The 20,209-nt window shown below is 39.3% G+C and overlaps 5 protein-coding genes across 15 annotated transcripts; 4 read left to right on the top strand and 1 right to left on the bottom strand.

The window, feature by feature from the left end:
• Nucleotides 1-106: 106 nt before the first annotated feature.
• LOC116840503 (40S ribosomal protein S13) lies at nt 107-1,687 on the top strand. The gene is made up of 3 exons (XM_032807311.1): nt 107-274; nt 851-978; nt 1,328-1,687. The coding sequence occupies exons 1-3, from the start codon at nt 252-254 to the stop codon at nt 1,630-1,632; spliced, it is 456 nt and encodes a 151-aa protein (XP_032663202.1). The 5' UTR covers nt 107-251; the 3' UTR covers nt 1,633-1,687.
• Nucleotides 1,688-1,823: 136 nt separating this feature from the next.
• Nucleotides 1,824-8,530, top strand: LOC116840500 (chymotrypsinogen A-like). Of its 9 annotated transcripts, none has more exons than XM_032807304.1 (8): nt 1,824-2,249; nt 2,473-2,659; nt 2,779-2,852; nt 2,915-4,258; nt 4,669-4,933; nt 5,138-5,283; nt 5,929-6,200; nt 6,935-7,391. In XM_032807304.1, exons 4-8 carry the CDS (start codon nt 4,162-4,164, stop codon nt 7,112-7,114), a joined length of 960 nt encoding a protein of 319 aa, XP_032663195.1. In that variant the 5' UTR covers nt 1,824-2,249; nt 2,473-2,659; nt 2,779-2,852; nt 2,915-4,161; the 3' UTR covers nt 7,115-7,391. The 9 variants fall into 9 exon arrangements, with proteins under 9 accessions (XP_032663195.1, XP_032663196.1, XP_032663191.1 ...); XM_032807305.1 differs by having other exon boundaries at nt 2,473-2,631; XM_032807300.1 differs by adding an exon at nt 8,379-8,530 and having other exon boundaries at nt 2,473-4,258; nt 6,935-7,125.
• A 1,947-nt stretch (nt 8,531-10,477) lies between these two features.
• On the top strand, nt 10,478-14,051 carry LOC116840497 (zinc finger protein 626-like). 2 transcript variants are annotated; one of them, XM_032807293.1, is made up of 4 exons: nt 10,478-10,619; nt 11,725-11,946; nt 12,451-12,742; nt 12,920-14,051. In XM_032807293.1, the coding sequence occupies exons 2-4, from the start codon at nt 11,732-11,734 to the stop codon at nt 13,457-13,459; spliced, it is 1,047 nt and encodes a 348-aa protein (XP_032663184.1). In that variant the 5' UTR covers nt 10,478-10,619; nt 11,725-11,731; the 3' UTR covers nt 13,460-14,051. The 2 variants fall into 2 exon arrangements, with proteins under 2 accessions (XP_032663184.1, XP_032663186.1); XM_032807295.1 differs by having other exon boundaries at nt 10,480-10,619; nt 11,722-11,946.
• Nucleotides 14,052-14,234: 183 nt separating this feature from the next.
• LOC116840494 lies at nt 14,235-17,440 on the top strand. Of its 2 annotated transcripts, none has more exons than XM_032807289.1 (7): nt 14,235-14,843; nt 15,247-15,462; nt 15,629-15,823; nt 16,007-16,112; nt 16,286-16,480; nt 16,635-16,855; nt 17,014-17,440. In XM_032807289.1, exons 1-7 carry the CDS (start codon nt 14,680-14,682, stop codon nt 17,210-17,212), a joined length of 1,296 nt encoding a protein of 431 aa, XP_032663180.1. In that variant the 5' UTR covers nt 14,235-14,679; the 3' UTR covers nt 17,213-17,440. The 2 variants fall into 2 exon arrangements, with proteins under 2 accessions (XP_032663180.1, XP_032663181.1); XM_032807290.1 differs by having other exon boundaries at nt 15,638-15,823.
• A 21-nt stretch (nt 17,441-17,461) lies between these two features.
• Nucleotides 17,462-19,561, bottom strand: LOC116840498 (39S ribosomal protein L39, mitochondrial). Its single transcript, XM_032807296.1, has 3 exons — nt 19,393-19,561; nt 18,584-19,226; nt 17,462-18,184 (listed from the first exon to the last, which is right to left on the bottom strand). Exons 1-3 carry the CDS (start codon nt 19,401-19,403, stop codon nt 17,846-17,848), a joined length of 993 nt encoding a protein of 330 aa, XP_032663187.1. The 5' UTR covers nt 19,404-19,561; the 3' UTR covers nt 17,462-17,845.
• Nucleotides 19,562-20,209: the final 648 nt, after the last annotated feature.

A 20,209-nucleotide genomic window follows, 5' to 3' on the forward strand; every position in this document is an offset into this window, starting at 1 on the left:
GATTCACACCGCGTCCAATGTCCGACATACGACGTCCAATATCCAATAGGAGAACAGCTTTCTAACAGAGGATTCAATTTTCCATTGGAAAGTTATTCTTTTATTGAATATCAAATGTCGTACGTCGGACATCGGACGCGGTGTGAATCCTGCATAAGGCTTAAGTTACTCGTTGCAGACCGGAACTAATTTTTTTTTCTTGGTTAGGTGTGTTGCAAGTTCCATATTTTTGCTGAAGAAAATTCGCGAAGATGGGTCGTATGCACTCACATGGGTAACGTAGTAATATTTATTGTATTTCTATCAAGATTATCCACTTTCACGCTCAATATTGCGGTGTCATATTTCGAATTTTTATCCTTCCATACACGATTTGAGAATGGCTTGATCAATATACCAACGAGCCGACACGTGCACGCTCAATGACCGTATGTCGATTCTATTACTTTTTTTACTTTAATAATTCTTGTTATTTATTTTGTCACGTATATAAACAATCAAGTCTTCCACTGTTCTGACCTCTTTAAAGTCGCATCATTTTTTAAACAAAATATTTACCTCGGCATTTGGAATACATAACTCCTCCCCTTCCTGATAGTCAATTAAATTTTAAGGCATACAAGAATATTCTATATATTATAATTAAGTAAATTCACTCAACAAGTTTTAAATATCACATTTGTCCTTTAAAAAAAATGTACATAATAAAATTATATTGACAATGATATATATGTACATCAATTAGCTTTTATTTAATTATACTTTTCTCAAGAAAAAATGTGTTTGCCAATAAAGTTATTTGACTTGATAGATCTAAAATAATGCATGTAACAGTATATTGTTCCTTCAGAAAGGGTATATCCCAGTCTGCGCTTCCCTATCGAAGAAGTGTGCCAACTTGGCTCAAGCTAACACCAGAAGACTGCAAGGAACTCATTTACAAACTAGCAAAAAAAGGTCACACACCATCTCAAATTGGTAAGATGATAATGCATTTAAGTACTTTAACAAAGAAAAGAACACATATGTTCTAGTTTTTTCTTAGAAGAAAACGTTAATAAAAGGATTTAAAAGTATATATTTCAGAAGTAGAAGCATCCATGAATTTGATCGAAGCAAACTGCTTTAAGAGATCTTAGATGTTTCAATCTGATCTCTTTAACAAAATATGTTTGCAAAACTATAAGTTGATAGTGGTGTTTGACGTGAATGAAAGAAATAAGTTAGCATTTCGCGATAGGTTACCACTAACATTTATATATTGTGATAAAAATTGTGGCAAATTTTTGAGGTAACAAGATTAAATGAATGTCTTATTTTATTTTAGGTGTCATACTTCGTGACTCTCATGGAGTTGCACAAGTGAGATTCCGAACAGGAAACAAAATCCTGCGTATCGTAAAGAGCATGGGCTTGGCTCCGGATCTGCCTGAAGATTTGTATTATTTGATTAAAAAAGCTGTCGCTGTCCGTAAGCACTTAGAACGCAATCGTAAAGATAAAGATAGCAAATTCCGTCTGATTCTCGTAGAATCGAGAATCCACAGACTGGCGCGTTACTATAAAACAAAAGGTTCCTTACCGCCGAATTGGAAGTACGAGAGCTCTACGGCTAGTGCTCTTGTGGCCTGATCTTTTTGTTTGTTATGTAACATTATGCTGTAATAAAATTTGTTTTTTCACGTAATACCTTTGTTGATAACATTAAGAGCAGTATTATGCGCAAGAGATATGGGTTTGCGGATATGGCTGATATTTGTTGAAACGCAGCGTGGAACATAACCTAGCCAATGTAACGTGTTACCGACCGAGGAATTTCGCGGCATAGTTCACGTTCTATACGTATAGAGACGCTACAAAAGAAAATTATATATGTACTTCGGTGGATCTGTAATTATTCAGTTTTACTTCTCGGAGAAGAATTACATTCTTCTCTCTGGAGTTACATATTCCCACGAGATCTTTTTTAATATATCCTTTGTATAAGTAAGAGTTATATTACAGGATTCGATTTTTAAAAGCTTATGCAAAAATGTAAACTCAATTCTCCTCGAACAAGCGCCATCTATTGGTCGCTAAATTATCTTTTGTGTAATTCCAGTGATCACCGGTATTTAGCAGCAATTCAAGCGTTATTTCTTGGTTTTTATTTCTTTCATCAACAGTGTGTGTACGACGTGCGTAAGTAAATCGAGCGATACTCTCACGGAATGCAGCAAAAAATTGACTGTGCACAGCTGAAAGAAATGGTTTGCTTAGTTATCTTTCTATTTTTATTACTTTAAATATTATTTTACATTCATTTACTTATATATTGGTAATATTGATGACAGATTTAGGTTATTTTTCTTTATGCAAAATTCTTCCTCTTTCTCTGTTTTCCATCTTTCATATTTTTCTCTCTCCTATTTCCATTTCCTCCCACTATGCTTCAAGTGATCCTTCCACTTATTTTCACTCTTTTACTTACAGAGTTCTGAGATTCACTGTCACGACCTTAGCAAGATAGATATTTTAGCGTGTCCAATATGCAACGCGAAATACAAACTCCGGCAGGCTTTTCCTTTCCTTCTGTAAGACCCGATTGCAAATGCAGTTTCACTTTCTCATTCTGCCATGATTCCGCGGGAGGTGAGATGCATTCTTTTCACTTCTAACGGTACGAACTGTTCCTGCCGATCCTCCGAGGATCACGCGAGTATCGACGTATCGTTTCGAGGATATTCTCGAAGACATTTCTTGCGAAACTTTCAGTTAATTTATAGATTCTTATAACAGCTGCAGGATAAATATCGGGATACAAGTATTGCATAATTTCTCATAAACGAATCTTGGAAAATATCAGAACATACGTGAGTATCCTCGAAATATTTTTATTTTAGAGAAATGTATTTTTCATTTCATTCATTTACAGGTCGTTTGGAAAACTGTGTAAAAAATCTCGGGGATCTGAAGTTCCGAGGAATTTGAAAACTTAAGAAGTTCATAAAGTATAAACGCGAAATCCTGTAATCTTATAAGAGCGCGAATCAGAACAGAAGATTATCGATCTTAACGATTATATCATTATATCGGCCGCGTTTCTCTCGGCTCGCGCGAGGAGAGCGATTCGCTCTCGAAAGTCGTCGCCTCGTTTGAGCGTGTGAGCGATCGAGCGAGCAGGCGATCGAGCAAGCAAAGGAGAAGGAGACAGAGAGATTCGAATTGCGCCTCCGTCGCCTCGGTTTCTTTCGTCGATCAGTCAGATCGTTAATTGTAGCATGCCCGACTTCTCGCATAATTCGCCGCGGTTCCGGCGACAGATATCCTTGTTAAGGAAGAAAGTCCTTCGAGTCCGGATAATCCTGCGTAAACTTTGTCCATCGGCGAGGCAGGAGAAAGTTCCTCACCTTCTCCCTTTTTACTTGATTCGCTTCGCCGATTTTTTGCCGCAACTCTCAACTTCGCAAGGATTTCTTTCGGACGATTTCCATATACGAGAAAGAAGTCCTACCTATCTATTTGCTTCTGTCACGAAGGGATCTCAACGTCTTCATCGCTGATTCTTGTCAAATCAATTCGAAGTCGATGGAACTCGTGTTCTCGTGTTCTAAGATCAAGTTGCAAAAGTTCCAGGTTTTAAGGAAATGTCGATTGATACAATACACTCCAGTCATGTTGGATGCAAATACATGAAACTCATAGAAACTGATATTTCAAGAATTTGAATTTCCAAGGATGAAAAGTCTGAAAGTCTTAAAATATAGGATGGAAAGGATCCTGAAGTGCCGAATTTCCAAATGTTCACGAGAGGCTCTTCTACATTCCCAAAGTGAAAACCCTGAGTTTTTTTATATTTGTGCACTCGAATGGAAGATCTTTGAGATAGAAGGACCTTCACCTTCGTCGGTCCCGTTCCATAAATCACCAGGAGCGACCCTCGGACGCGCTTCATGTTCCTCAGCTGGACCACATCGTCGCTGGCTCTTGCCCCCTCCTACATCGACGACGCGATCACTTTCTTCGAGATGGCCTCGTGCCGAAGGATCCGCTGTTGGCGTCGCGCTAATCCTACTCGAGGATCGATCGGCATCGCCAAGGCCAGTCGCGGGCTATGCGGATCCATAGATTGTGGTGATCGCGGTGGTCCTCGGCGCGCGGGTATTCTCGATTTCGCTGGCGATGTGCCGTCTTCGCGGTGACTTGATCGTCCTGCTGGTGGTCGTCCTGGCGGAGGCTCAGTGTGCCATGATGAGGATCGTCCGGGAGGATCACGCAAGTAAGCATTTTCCACGACCCTCATCCCGATTTCATTAATTTCCAACTGTCACGATTGTCCTTTCAGTGAAAGCTTAGAGACACGACGTCGAACGATGTCTTTGCTTTTTTGTCCTCTCGCTCGTTTTCAATGTTTATAATTTTAAGCATTCTCAATGCTTGACATAATATTAATTTATATTATATTTAATCCAAAATTATATCAAATCCTCTCTCTTGTCACTCGTATAAATGATACGTTTCTTATAACGCTTCAATCTTGAAATCCTTGGAACATTGAACACTTGGACTTTAGATCGTCGAGCCTTTGGATCCTCGCACCTTTGAGTGTTGATACCCACGTAGCGCGCGATAAAATCCCAGCCGGCCGCGCGAAGGCATTAAACGAATACAAGCGACTTTGGGTAACAGAGTGCGGATGTCCGGCAGCGTCGCAGAGGCAACCGCGCTCGATTGTGTCGTCGAAGGTACAGATACTGAAGGACGCTGACGCGTCCTCGACGACCACCACTACCACTGGACGCATCTTCAACGGCAAGCCCAGCAAGAGGGGCTCGTGGCCTTGGCAAGTGTCCCTTCAGTTGTTGCACCCGAAACTCGGCTTCATCGGCCATTGGTGCGGTGGTGTGCTCATAGACCCCAAGTGGGTGATCACTGCCGCTCATTGCATTCACAAGTAAGCGAATCGTCGCTTTCGTGATTGTTTTTGCAAAGCGTTGTCTCGCGAAGTTGGTGCTGAACTTCGAGATTAAACCAAGCTTTTTTATTTATCTCAAGCGTCGTTCTCTAACGTGTAATAGCGATATTATTTTACATTCTACGTAGTGCTTGATATTTATTTCATATCTCACGTATCCTCCTAAGTGGATATTTACTTCAGCGAGCTGTTCAATTTACCTGTCGGTGCACTGTGGACAGCAGTAGTCGGCGAATGGGAATTGGACGCGGGTGGACGCGGATCCGCTCGTTTGCCTGTCGAAAAAGTCATCCTACATGAGAGATTCAACAATTACATGCACGATATAGGTGAGTTCTTTTATCAATCAATGAGAACCAATCTCATCAACTGTATTGACTTCATATAAATTCTGTCTATCCTATTTCATTGCATCTATTTTTATTTTGTTCCTTGATGGCACAAAGTATTCTATGAATATTCTTGTGAAATACAAATTAATTCCGGAATATTCGAATTGATATTGTACGCAGAGACTCGTATATTTATAGAATAATAGAAACGAATGTACTTAGAACATTTATAAGGTTTATTTATTGCATATGTATAATGCATTTATGCATTAACTATAAAAGTTTCCCTAATGTTCCAAATAGTAATACGCATTTATTAATGTTCAGTAATGACACGTATTTATGAAATAAAATACTTAAAATATTCCTTTTTTATTGTGAAATCAAAATCAATCTTTACCTTGCATTTTGTAAATATTCTGTGCATATTCATAGAATATTCATGTATAAATGCATTATACATGTGCAATAAATATATATAGTTAGTCATTTGAAGACACTACCAACGTACTCGGAATATATAACAGTATTTTTAGTGCCTTCATGAAATATTCCTGTGCTATCTAAATTCATCTTAAGTCAATTAAAAAGTCAAGGAATCTTCAATGTTTATAAGATTATGAAAGAATATCGCTATTGCAGCCTTGATGAAGCTCGCCAGATCAGCGCCATTATCCAAGGTTGTTCGCACGATTTGCCTTCCTGATCCCGAGGAGGACTTCGCCGAAGGACAGTGCGTGACCTCTGGTTGGGGTCGGTATGGTCCGTCGCCTTCGCTCTCCACTGCTCTTCTGGAGGCCAATGTTCCTCTCTTGAATCTCGAAGAGTGCCTGCAAGCCTACAGCACTTCGGTGCCGATCAAAAAGGGTCATCTCTGCGCGGGTCACACTGACGGTTCCACCGGTAGTTGCGTGGTAATTATTCCGTTTTTCAACGGAAAATATTGTTTTACATTTTCTTTTCTCGCGTATCCGAGGAAAAAAGTCCAAGTGAAGAATTCGTTCACGCTAGTCCAGGCCTACACGCGATTGAAATCGAACGTGTTGCCGTTAAAGGGGAAGACGGGAAATCCCTGTGCGCCTTGTGTAATTCATTGAAACAAGTTAACATAGGCGGGCTGTCAAGTGTATCGCTCGCGGACATGTTTTATTACCTGAAAGTACCGATTTGGTGTTAATTACGCCGCACGTATACTTTCTCGCAGTAAAATGGATCTCGCGAGTAGCAGCAAAACGCGTCACGAAGATTCGCGTGTCTATGACCATTTACCCTCGACTTGAAAGGATCTCAAAATGATACATACGCGCGTATAAAAGGACAGACGTTTTTATGTTGCTAAATTTCTCAATGGCGAGTGGTTTTAATATTGGAAACGTCCAATGAATTCGTTGTTGAATACGACCGACATAGTCAACATAATTTTGAGGATCTACAATATTAACAATATTAACAACTGTAACAGAGCCTTTTAGTAGTAACATGGTGATTGATTTCGAAGATCAATAAAGTAAAAGCTTTATTAATGTATCAAACATGCCAAAAGCTTCTGGTACTAACATCGCAATCTTAAAAAATTGTTAGTATTAAAGAAAGTTTGATAGCAGGACGTGCGATTCTTCTTTCTCCATTCATCCACTTATGTTTTCAGGGCGATTCCGGAGGACCTCTGCAATGTCGACGTGCCGATGGCGTTTGGCAGCTAGCCGGCGTCACGTCCTTCGGTTCTGGTTGCGCCAGGCCGGGTTACCCGGACGTGTACACCAGGATACAGCATTACCTGAACTGGATCAAGAAGACGATCGCGAATGACGATGAAGACCGATGGTGAAACTCGCTTGTGTAAATATGGACGATGTAAATATGTACAAAGCTCTTTCTGAAGATCCTTTTTTAGGTTTCATTATGTAAAATTTTATTTGTATATAGTGTGTATTTTGTTTACGTTGTATAATGTACAGTATGCTAAGTTACATTACATACCAACTATTTATATCTGTTTATTTTATAATTTATAACGTTAGTCTTTTTTTATTTTTAGAAAGAGTAATTTATTTTATATGTTATATATATTTATAAGTCGTCCGTTTTTCTTCCGTATATACATCCTTCCGTACGATAAAAATTTAATATAAATATATATATATATATATATATATATATATATATATATATATATATAATCTATTAAAAATAAAAAAGACAACTATAATTCTTATATATATATATATATAGGTCACGTGTTGACTCGACATTGTCAGATAATAAACGGACGATAGAAAGCTGAGGATATTGGAAGTGACGTACAGGTGCTTCTTATACATACAGTTACTCGTAATAATTGCTTTATTTATTTACAGGCTGTAATTACGGCTATTCATAAATGATCCGGTCGAATAAACGTTGGGATCAAAATAGACGGGATGATAAGTTCCAAAGCTTATAAAGATTCTTTCCGGAACATTGACCGCGGCTGGTTAAAACTTTCACGGTTGTTCATTCAACCGGAAAGGACGAGACGATCTCATTTTATAAATCGCTTAAATTACATTGAAGAAACATGAATTTCTATTTCGCTCGAAATTATCGAGATGATCAATCGCTTGTCTTGTCGAACGTAATGAAATTCCTGGGTTTCAAATTACGACATTGCCTTCTTCTTTGGTCTAAATCTTATCGAAATCTTATCATTCTTTAACGAGGAAAGACATCGAAAAAAATTCTCAAACTTTTTGCGAAATTTGATTCATCAGACGTAATGACATTTCTCGATTTAGAGAGTCATTCTCATACCAGTCCCATTATTGTAACAGAATAATAACAATGACGGCATAATTTGAAATCTTTTTCCGTTATACAGAAAATATTCGCTCGTCATTGTACGCGGCTGTGTCCGCGTTTAACAAGTGACAGTGAATTATAATGCCACAGTTCGTCTCGCTGGGTAGGACACGGCGCTTTAATGACGCGGAGCGTGCGCTATGTGGACGATTTAGTTAGAAATATCGATTCATGAAGGGCGCACACGCGATATACCGTGAGAGCACATTCGGTTGCAGGGTGAAGCCTTAATTAGCCTTAATTATTAATTACAGGTACGCGGCACTTGGCATGTGCGCGCGCGCGTACCATCACGCGGGCGTCTTCCGATATCAAACTGAACAAATATTCGACGCGGCAAGATTCCACCAGCATCTCTCCGGAGGAACACGTTCAAGGATCTCCGTGGATTTGGAATTGATCGGGATGCAATCGCGAGGCGAAGCTAGAAAACGCCAATGTGGCATTACAGTGCGCCGATTTGATAGATATGCTTGCGATACTCCGTTCGACACGGTTACGCAACGGCAGAAGCGCGCACTCCTCAGGATCGAGAGATTCTTATATAAATGCAGATATCTTCTCGGTATTCGTTCTCGCGCGGCGAATAGCTTTTCTTTCCAACTTTCAGCGCACGTCTCTATATGCATTTCTATTCGCTCTGATAACGCAATGACGAAACAAGGCCGTCACGTGCGTCTAGGTGAGACCAGGGCGAACCGGAATCGCTCGACGGTTATTTTTACACGTATTTCAGCAGAATTATTTATCAAGGTGATTAGAAATCTGATATATGTTGTAAAATATACAAGACCGATAATAGATATGAAACAAATCAACGTTTCAGTGTACATATTGAGCAAAGAAACGAAACAATTTGAAGAAAAGTTAAATTATTATACTATTAAAATTATCAAAAAATATCTTCACAGCCACCACGGCGTTTATGTTGGAGAGACGGAATATCGTTGAAATTTTCGTGCAAAATCTAACTAAGCATTCTGTATACGTTCATGACAATATGATCCTTTGTGTGCCTAATGTAATTACTAATTAGCAACCGGCGCACGTGGCAATTTGCTAAGTATATCTGATTCACTTCCACGCATCGCATACGCACTATAATTGCTCTTCTTGCGCGTGTTCTGAAGCTAAATTTAATTTAGTATTTAAGTGTATTCCTGTATGTTCTTTTCTCTAAATTTGACCGTTTATTGCTAAACGGGTTTACAAGAATCACGTACAAGATAAAAAAAAAGAATAGAGTATCATCCGTAAGGGATGAAACACCCTCGTGAATGAATCATCGTCTGCGCGCGCATTCCGCCCGCGTTTTCCTCCATTCGCTCCCGCTTCCCCTAACTTTTTTCACCATCCTGTTCGAATCGGCCTACGTGATCAGTAGCTTTCATCGCGTCGTGAAAAGCAAACGAGAAATCCGGCCGAGCGACCGGAAAGTAGAGAGAAAAAATTCGGGCGGCCGCCATTTCGACCGAAAAGATGGCGCCATTTTCGAACCGTTAAACTGAAGATATCATGACGAACGACTCGCCGAATCTTCTCGTTGTAATTTGGAAGTATTTTCGTGACGCTACGTAAAGGTATCGATACTCCCATGCACATTAATTGCACTTATTTACAAAGTAACATTCAAGTAATTTTCATATTTGCAGATTTTTGTTAAGTCAGTTTGGTTTTGATTGGCACACTGATTTTCTCCAGCTCTTCTTCCGAACTACCTTTATATCGATAAAAATGTCTGCAAATATGCTCAAACGTCAATCGGAAGCCTCATAAATTACATTTAGGAGCAGCTTTATCGATGAAAGAAAACGTAGAACGAAGACCTTTGCTCTTTCCAAAGGTATCGTTTTTCCGTTGTAAACTCAAACAAGTATCGCGGTTCGGATATCGAGAGCAAAAGTAGAGAAAGAAAATAAGAGTAGTAAACAATGCATACGGCCGGGAGGAAGGACGATTTTGAAGTGCGACCTTTCGGCTGACCGCAGCGCTCGCAGCGCGCGACGCACTCGCTCGCGGGCGTCGTTAGTCGGCGCGACCTATCCGAAGCAGTTGGAACGCGAGCTTCAGTAGCTTCAAGATGGCCGCTCCTCGTGTCGCGTGCATATAACGAACGAGCACTTCGTCGCCACGTAGTCCGCTGGACACGTTCGCGCGATTTCTCCTTGCGAGGATGAAGGGATCCTCGCGAGCTTAACGGTAAACCCCGTGTTTGCTCTCTCATCGGCGTCGTATTCTCCTCTGGAGGGATCGCGAATCTTGCCCGAGAGGTTTCAGTGAAGGAAACGCAAAGGTTTGTGCCCGCGGAGCCTACGGCATCAGCGAGTCGTCTGTGACATCCCGACGTGAGCGAGGTTCCTCTCAATAGATTCTCGGCGTCCTCCTCGAGGCACGAGGCTGCAGGCCGTCCTCGAGCGCGCCCTTTTGTGGTTATGTGGTGAAGCCCTCCGGCATCGACGAGCCACCAGGTTTCCGCGACGCTGCAGTGACATTCAGTAAGTATAACTCCCTGATACGATTCCTTCTGCACACGCTTCCCGTTGTCCCGCGTCGCATTTTCGAGCCAACTGCGCGAACGCGTACCCTCGCGACCGTTGGCTCGCCAGAAAACATCTCGGTGAGACGTCGGCAGCGTCTCCGTGACGTTTCCGTGACGCGTCACGATAATGCCGTGTCCGTATCGAGTCTGACGGTGACGCCGATGTAATTTCAGCGAGTTCGCGCTTCTGACGCCGTCGACTGCGGAAGAACGTACCTTATGCGGTACGGTAGTTTCTTTTGTCGTTGCGTAGGAAATAGCATGGATTATTTTTTTTTAGGTTTTTTCGAGATCTCGAAATTTAGACTCGGCGGAATCGCATCGATCCCAATTCATAGCTGTTTCATTTTGTTTTCGGAACTAACGCGTCACTGATACGCGTGGATAGACGACCTACCATCGATCGCGGTTTACCCTAACCCTTCCGAAACTTGCGGTGTATATACAGGGTGTCTCGCAGAAACGTATCTCTCTGTAACTTTTGTTCAATGTAATTATATAGTTATGATCGATTAATTACAAGTACCTTACTTTATAATTATAGCTAGATAATATATGTGTGTGCGTGTATATTATTAGATTCTTATTTTAAATTATAGAACTTTCGTATAGTATTATGTAATATCATAAATATTAGCTGTTGTCTGTACAACTTTGAATTATTTTTTCTTTGATGGTGATATATTATTTATCTGCATTTTTTTTTATTGTGTAGATATATCAATTAAATGCACATTTTTGGGCCATCTTATGTGCAATCTACTAATGGAATCAAATTAAATTAGTTGCCATTAATTTAATTAATATATCATTACTACTTGCATACAGTTTTTCAATTTACATTGAAACTTTTTTGTTACATGTTGCCAGACTAACAATTTATAATAAAAAAATGTATGATCAATAATAATAATAGTATTATTATTACTTATCCTTAATAATTATCAATTTAATAATTATTAGAAATTTTAGGATAGCGATTATTGGAATAAGCAAATGGATGTGCAAATTTATAATGGAAACTAACCGTTCATCTTTTTCAATAATTTGTCCACGAGTAGGATCAATATGAGCAGAGGAAACGAGAACACTTTGCCGTTGGTGACACCGCCAACAATCCGCGTCGGTCCCATCGTCACACCCGGGACCAACGAGACCATTTCCATCGTGATACCGTTATCGGCCCAGTTGACTACAATGGCCAGTCAAAAAGTCAATAAGAATCCCAAAGATTGTAGCAAGGACTCGAAGCAAACATCTACCAGCGCTAATACCACTCGAAGGTACACAGGATTCATGATCGAAGAAGATTTTCTGTTAACTTTTGCAACCTACAGATCCAGCAGATCTTAGGTCACCTTATATGTTTTATAATTTGTGGGCTATATATATAAATTGAATTTTATATATATATATATATTTATTTATTTATTTATATAGAGAATATAGAATATTCTTTATTTTTATTATAATAATATTTCTGAGCTTGATAAAGTTCTATATTAATCAATTGTAAAATCTTTTAATAATTGAACTTCCTTTTTTATTATTTTCCTTTTAAGTTCAAGATTCTTAATATCTCAGTAGTTTTCAACCCATTAATCTTGATTTTTCTATTTTTTTTATACTGATCTTAGCGATGATCTCTTATTATCAGTGATGTTCAGGCCTACATTAATAATCCTTACTTGAGTTTTTCCTCACGTAAGACACTCGGAATTTTTAAATATTTTTTTATACGTATTTTTATGGGGAAAGTTAAATTTTAAAGATATCTCTTTACTCAGTCCAAGGAATGATAGAACAAAGGGTTGCCCTTACCCGACATGCTCGCGCTACGGGCGAGCGTTCTCGAGAGCACATGATCTGAAACGGCATATCATCCGACATGCGATGCGCAAAGAAAAGCTGCAGATCGACGAACATAAGATTGACATGGAGAACATCACGAATGACGCAACCCTTCGGAGTGCTCTTCTACGAGGTATAGACGATAAGAGTGGCTATCCCTGTCCACGTTGCAAGAAGAGGTACAATGACGAAGATAAACTCAGAGCACATTTAGCCTCGCACTATAAGGTGTGATTTATATCCTTTCATTATCTAACTCCTAACTAGCATAAATAAAACAAGTTTTCTGTTGAATTAAAGTGATAATAAAAATAAGACATTACAGTATTTAAAGGAATGGAAGGTTATGTTCTACGCGTTTGTTTCATTATTTTCTTTCTTTACATATATTTATTAATTTTACAGCCATCGCCGAGAAATGGCCATATAAAGCTTGAGGATCATGCCAAGGCCCTGCTTCAGGGTCAAATGTCTATGGACAAGTCCACGATGCCGAAGGACCACTCCACTGAGACAGACGAATTTTTGTTGGAGGAGATGTTATTACTAAAGAAAGAGCCTCGAAGATCAGACAAGGGCGATTCGAAGATCAGGTGCGATTATTGCTCGAAAACCTTCAAGACCAAGTGGACTCTCAGCTCGCATGTCGCTGCTCACGAAGGTCGCTTTCAATTCGATTGCGGCCAATGTGGTAAGAAGTTTGTTAGGAAGAGCCATTTTGAGGGTCACGTGCGTTCTCATGAGGCAGCAAGGCCCTACATCTGCGAGCAGTGCGGCAAGACGTTCAAAGAACTCAAGCATCGTCGTGAGCACACCAAAAGGAAGCACTCGGGCAATCAGAATGCGATACAGAGCTTATTGGATAGCATCGGACCCTGCGCGGCCGAAGAAAACATCGATCAAACTAAGTTTACCTTGTTAATGCCGGTGAACTTCAGCGCATAAAGCATTAAAGAGAACAGGCCTTCGTCGCCTTAAGAGCTTCAGATCCTTGAACTTCGAATTCTCAAGAAATCTTTGATTCTCTGAGAACTTTACATCCGTGAAACTCCAAGTTTTTAGAACATTGCATTCTCTTATAATGTTAGATCTTTGAAAACTTCAATTCTTGGATCTTTGTTGGATACTTGGTAAATCGGATTTTTAAAACATGAAACTCTTGGGATGTCGAGTTCTCAGCTTTGGCTGTTCAGAATTTAAGATCCTCAGGATTGTGATTATTGAAACTTGGTGTATTCGAAACGCGGGCCGCATAAAAAGTGAGATTCAGAATCCTAAATTTTTTAGACTTTAGTAGCCTAGAATTTTGGATCTTGAAACTCAAATCTTTGAATGCTTGCAATTTCGGTAATTTTCTGCGACCAGAAAGTGATATATTACAGATAACTATGACGAATTTCCAAATTAAATGATATATTCGACATACTTTAATAAGGATAAGTGGAACTGGTTATTGTGTTGACTATATATTTGACCTGCTATTCTATACTTCATGAGAAATGTCGAAAAAATAAATCTTGAATAAGTAATGCTATTATTTTGTGTTTGCGTAATTTACAAATAACACATGAGATATTCCATAAGAAGTTTTTAATATTTTATCTCCAAACCTTTATCCAATATCTTTAGATTTAAGATAAAAATAATTTCGAGAAAGTAATTACAGGGAATAATGCAGAAGAGAGAAATAATTAATTAAGAATCTTAAAGTAATCAATGTAGCATGCGACTGATATAGTATTACTTTTGTGAATAAAAAAATCTTACACTGTCATAGGAAGTTAGTCGATCAGTCAGAGCAATGTAAAAGTTTGCAGAAAGCTCAAAGGATTAACGTGTTCATTCAGATTCTCATGTCATCTGAAAAAAAAAGTTAAATCTCCATTTTGGAACACAGCTCCTCATTTGTCCTCAGTATTCTGAAGGTATCTTAGTAATGGTGAAATCGTAAGTAGAGGCGACTTTGTTTCGCGCAAATTCAGGAGTCCTCGCTTCTCCAAGGATTCACAAAATTTCAGGAATTATTTTCCTTCTCGACCAATTGGAAATCTCGTAACGTGATCGCTATGCGAGAACGTACGTGATCTTCGTGATTGATCGCGATCGGTCTGCACTTGGTCGCGATCGCGGATTTTTAAGACAAAATTACGTCCAAGAGGAACCAAATGCGCGCGAAACGCCGAAGAGTATCCTTGCGATGCATTCAAAACGCGCAGGAGCACAAGAGCACGCGGTGCACGTTAGACACTCTGCCCCCAGAAGTTTTTGGCATCATCTTGAGAATGCTATCTTTGCACGATGTCGCCTGCACCGTTCGTCTGGTATCCAGGTAAATTATCAGCACAGTAAGGATAACTCGTGATAAGAACTAGCTCGAAATCATGGAACACTGTTGAAGTTATTTGAATATGCATATGGATAGAATAAGTATTCAAAGAAAAAATAAATTGTAATAATTGTGATTTGCAAATCTAGTTTTACTACTTATTTGTAAAGTTAAAGAGACTGTAGTTTTTGTTAAATATAGCTCATACGAATATTTTTATAACTAGATTATAAACTTTTAATATTTTGCAACTTTGGAAACCTAACTATTTTGAATTCCTGGACTTGAATGAAAATCATTGATCTTGGATGCTCAATTTGAGATCCGACTTCCGGAGGATCCGTATTTTCACAAAAGCTTCATCGATCCATTTTCATATTTTCTCCCGTTGATCCTTTTTCCATAGACGTTGTTACAATATTGCCGCTACGGTGCTGAATAGCGAATTCCTAGTGACTGGCACCAAGCTGGAAGTCGCGATTAAGCGCATGAAGGATCTCGTGAATAGTGCGAAGACCAACATTGAGATGCAGAACTACAGCGGGACTTCCTATACACTGGAGCTTATTCGATCGCAGTATCGCATGCTGAAGGCAGTTACGTGGCGATACACGCATCCAAGGTTTCCAAATTTTCAGTCTTCCAAATGACTTAGAAACTCGGGAAATCCTCATTAATTCTATCATTGTCGATAATAATATCTTAAGAAGATTACGTAGATATATAACTTAAAAAGAAAATTAATTTGTTCTCCCTCTTTCTTTATTATGATTTATTCTATTCACAAGATCTCACAGCTCGCCCATTTCCTGTTTCTACGGTGGCAGAGTTCTCGACAATCTGAACTGCATATTACAGACGGTCTTGGATCCTTGCCGAGGATCCTCGATCGTTCTCAGTTACGTTAACCTGCAGATTTTCGTACGTAGCTGCGAGAATTTCATGGATCACTTCGAGAAAGTTACTGAGCGTAGGGTGAACAGGTGACGCTTCACTCTTTCCATTAATTCGTGTTCTTCCACTAAGTGTTCTAGCAATAACTTATTATTTTTGATATTTTTAATTTTAGTGCATTGATTAATGTAATAATTATTTTAACTGATTATCTGTCTCTATGCTCGTTAATAAATAGCTAATAATAAAAATTGTTAACTGTAAAATTGTAGATCTGCACTGATTTCGGGGTGTAAGATTGTCGATGTATTAGACTGTCTGGGAGAAGGGCGACAGTTGCTATCCTTCTGGACCTCATCAAGAGCAAGTAACTCTGTGGTAAGGAATGCTTCAATATTATTTTTTGCCGTTGGAAGCAAATTTCATAAATTTGTTTCAAGCAGAGTCATAATCATTCAGATCAAAATATTCCATAAATATTGCGTTTTCTAGGGTCTCTTACGCATGATTCTATCTTACAATAATTTCATCTTGTTAAATCTTATCTTCAGGTCAGTATGCAACTCAGATACATCCTAAAACGCACGTGGTTTACGTGCCTGCAGGTGCCCAACGCGAGCGACGAGCACTGCTGGCGGGACAAGCAACGTTACATGTATCTGAGATTGCGCCGGCTAGTCGGCAGTTTCAACAAACATCTCCTCCATAAGCTGCAGTACAAACGCAAGCTTGATCTTCGAGTGACGGTTCGTAAATCGCAACGAGATGTCCCTATCGATTGTAACGCGTGGAATTCACTCGAGAATTATATAATTTGAAAACTAAAAATTAATAAAATCATACGCATCCTTTGCGTAAAAGTAATTGAAAATTAACGATTCTTCGCAAATTGTGTTTTAGCTACCGTCGATACCACCCCGAAAACTATTACCGGCCTCTATATATTCAGGATACGGGGAATACGGTGGCCAGTTCTTCTATTATGGCAATATGAGCAAGTGCGCCTACGATTACAAGTTCAAGCATGCAAGACCCAGCAACGTGGAGAACACCGGCAGGGAACTCGAGCAGGAAACCAATCGACCACCTCAGTTCGATCTGGTCATCACGGTCGAGTTGAGGTGATCTAACAATCAATTGTAGAGATTAGAAATTCGAAGTATCGCGGAACTTTTCCAATCTCAGGAATCATTCTCGAACAATTTCATATTAATTATTCCGAGTATTAATTGGCAGAAGTTTCGCACGAATCAGCTTCCTATTTTCATTGCTCGTTCAGGTGTTCCTCAGAATTGGCACCATTGGCAGCGAGAGCGAATTTAAAATATGACGATCTCGAAGGTTGTGGTACTAACTCGAGTCAAGAGTTGTATTTGAAGTTGAGCATGAAGTGCGCGGCTTCGAAAGCCAACAGATTGCCCAATGTCTTCGTTTGGGAGGTGTGTAGTCCACGACGGATCCGTTCACAAAATAGTTGAGTCGTATGTGTTTTATTTATTAAGCGATCATTGCGAGATATCCTGTGTACATTCGTACATGTAATATACGCCCACGCAATTATATACAGCTTTTACTGTTATTCCGAAGATAAAATAAAATGTTTTTCGTGCACGTTTTATCCGAATCCCGTTGTATTCGATGATCTATCCTTGTTACCGACATAGAATAGATTTGAGATTCTCGCCAAGAACCGATTGAGAGAAACAAGTAATACAGTACGTGAGAAATTGAATAAAAAATATGCCCTAATACTTTATTCCAAGTTTTCGAACTACAAAGGTTTTTTTAAGACTAATACATCTTAATCACGAACGAAATTAAAGTTTATATCACTAGTTGTCATCTGAAACATGTCTCATATGAGATACTTGAACCTGAATTTAGCGTTAGATTAGAGTTTTTACTTTTTGAATCATACATGTGACACATTTGTAACCACGATTAAAAAATGTACGTCTGACTCTAAATTCAAATCTGAGTATCTCACGTGAGACAAGTTTCAAGTGACAACTATTGATGCAGGCCTTACAGTCAAAGAATTACACAGAAGTAATAACTAAAGAGTATATTTATTTACACGAAAATTTACTTAGATTGTGAGATGAATATTTTTAGTTCGCAGACGCTGTTGCATTGTTCATAATTTCATGTACTGTTTGCGGCTGCCATGTGACAGTATTAAGTTTTTTTGCGCGATTTTCCAAGATACCATAAGCAAAATGATTGAGCATGATACCTTTGGGCAAAGCGAGACCTTGGAAGCGATACAAACCGTCCACAGGTCCGTCCGTGATTTGGTGAATGGCCATCACGCTGGCACGCCCTATCAGACCGCTGTGACTTACCATGGGCCCTTTGCTGACATCTACATGATCACCTAAACGATATAATATCACATTGCCATTATCTTTGGCAATATTAGGTATCTGTTGGTGTTTGAAGGGATTGTCCTGTAAGCAGAGAAGAATAAAGTTATTAATAAGCAATCTTGAAATTTATAATGACTAAGTCGACATAAACGTTGGATCATTGTACATGAATATTTACAATATATTATGAATTATAAATACATAATTCATAATGTGTAATTTATAATGTATAAAAATATAAATTATGAATATATTCATATATTATTTGATGCATTAACATTTTATAATGTATGAAAGTATATCGTTGTGTATGAATATTTACTAATTCATAATGTCGATTCCACCTTTAGAAAGAGTAGCATTAGTCTCAGATTTGATTCAGTTTGTACAAGAGTATATAATTCTTAGTAGTATATAATTTTCTTGTATATAATTTTCTTGAGTATAAAATCATAATGTGTTATTTTATTCAGTTCATACCTGGAACATGTCCTGGGCGATGTTGCAAGATACTGTGAGTCTCTCCAGTGGCAGCTCACGATTTGCAAACTTGATGAATGACGCAGACAGAGCACGTAATTCTGACATAGTTGGCTGCCAGTTTGGCAGATCAATGAATACATCGTATATAAAACTACCAGAGCGGATTACAGGATAGGGAAAGCTGTGTAGATGCATATTCACATTATCTTTGAAGGCATCGTCCGCTACAGCACCCAAGATCAACGAGCACGTTCGCCAGAAGGCATTGTTGATCGCGTTTACTTGTGGAGACTGCATGGTCACTAACTGCAGTTCGCAGTTGTCTGTGAACGGTCTATGCATGTCCCAGATATGGCCGTCGACGAAGGCGATCGCGGACATATTGGCGATGCTCTCGGAGATGTGTCTGGCGCAGTCGTACGGCGTGGACATGTTGCGGTTCATCACCAGGACCACTTCGTCCTCCACCGACTGATATTTCACCTCAATCTTCTTGATTCTACCTAATTGAGAGCGTTGTCTCTGTTTCTCCTCCTCGAACATCTGAGACCTGCGCTTCCTCGCCTCCGACTTCGACAGCGTCCCGGCGCATCGCGATGATATCGGTAACCTCAAGCCGCTGGTACAAAGCTTCTTACACCTACGACAGAGAGTACGTTCGGATAAACAAACCTTAAAATAACGACTAGCGTTGATTCCAAGATAGTGAATGGATCCGGAATGATCGAATATCGTTGTTGAAGAACGAAAAAAGTCGCAGAAAGTTAGAAGAAGCTGTCGTAATCCTTTTAAACGAAAATACATACCCGTGAAACATTTTTTTTTTTTCCTCTGGATTGGTGAAGATATCACCGTGCCATCAGCCTTCCCCGAGGTTTTAGCGACTATTTGGCACACCCGTGAAACATTCTGAAGTTGAGGTTAGGATATCACGAATGCAACTACACATTTTTGATTGTTCAGAACAGTACAATAGTGGCTCGTAGCAGAAAATTTTCTAAACTAATATTTAGCCAAGATTCGAACCATTGGTAGCCGACTGATTTTTTGCGCGAATGGGTTCTCGCTTGTACCGTTAGATGGCGCCAGGCAGTCAGTTTGGTGGGATTTTTAAAATTTCATTGATTTTTAACTAATTTTCAAATATTGTTTCAATATTAACGTTTTAATTAATGTTGCCATTACACAGGGAAGTTAAATTAAATCCAACCAATCAGCGTGTATCACAATTTTAACACTTCTTATGGAGGATTCACATCGCGTTCGATGTCCGACATACGACGTCCGATATTTAATAGGAGAACAGTTTTCTAATAGAGAATTCAATTCTCCATTGAAAAGCTGTTCTCTTATTGGATATCGTACGTCGGATATCGGACGCGGTGTGAATCCTCCATAAGAAGCGAAGCGAGTGTTAAAATTGTGATACGCGCTGATTGGTTGGATTTGATGAATTTTTACTGCTCAATGTTGATTACGGCAGTGAACCAATCGGCGAAGATCAAAGATGACCGACATTTTAAATAGGGGCAAGGAGAATCTCAAGGGTGGCTATTCTGAGTCTTTTTCATAAAATCGGTCACAGAGCGGGAGAGTTCTATCTATCCACATAACTTTAACAAG

The sequence above is a fragment of the Odontomachus brunneus genome, unplaced genomic scaffold, assembly GCF_010583005.1.
Source record: "Odontomachus brunneus isolate Ranch 3 - 2012 unplaced genomic scaffold, Obru_v1 Obru_scaffold_010, whole genome shotgun sequence".
Lineage (NCBI taxonomy): Eukaryota > Metazoa > Arthropoda > Insecta > Hymenoptera > Formicidae > Odontomachus > Odontomachus brunneus.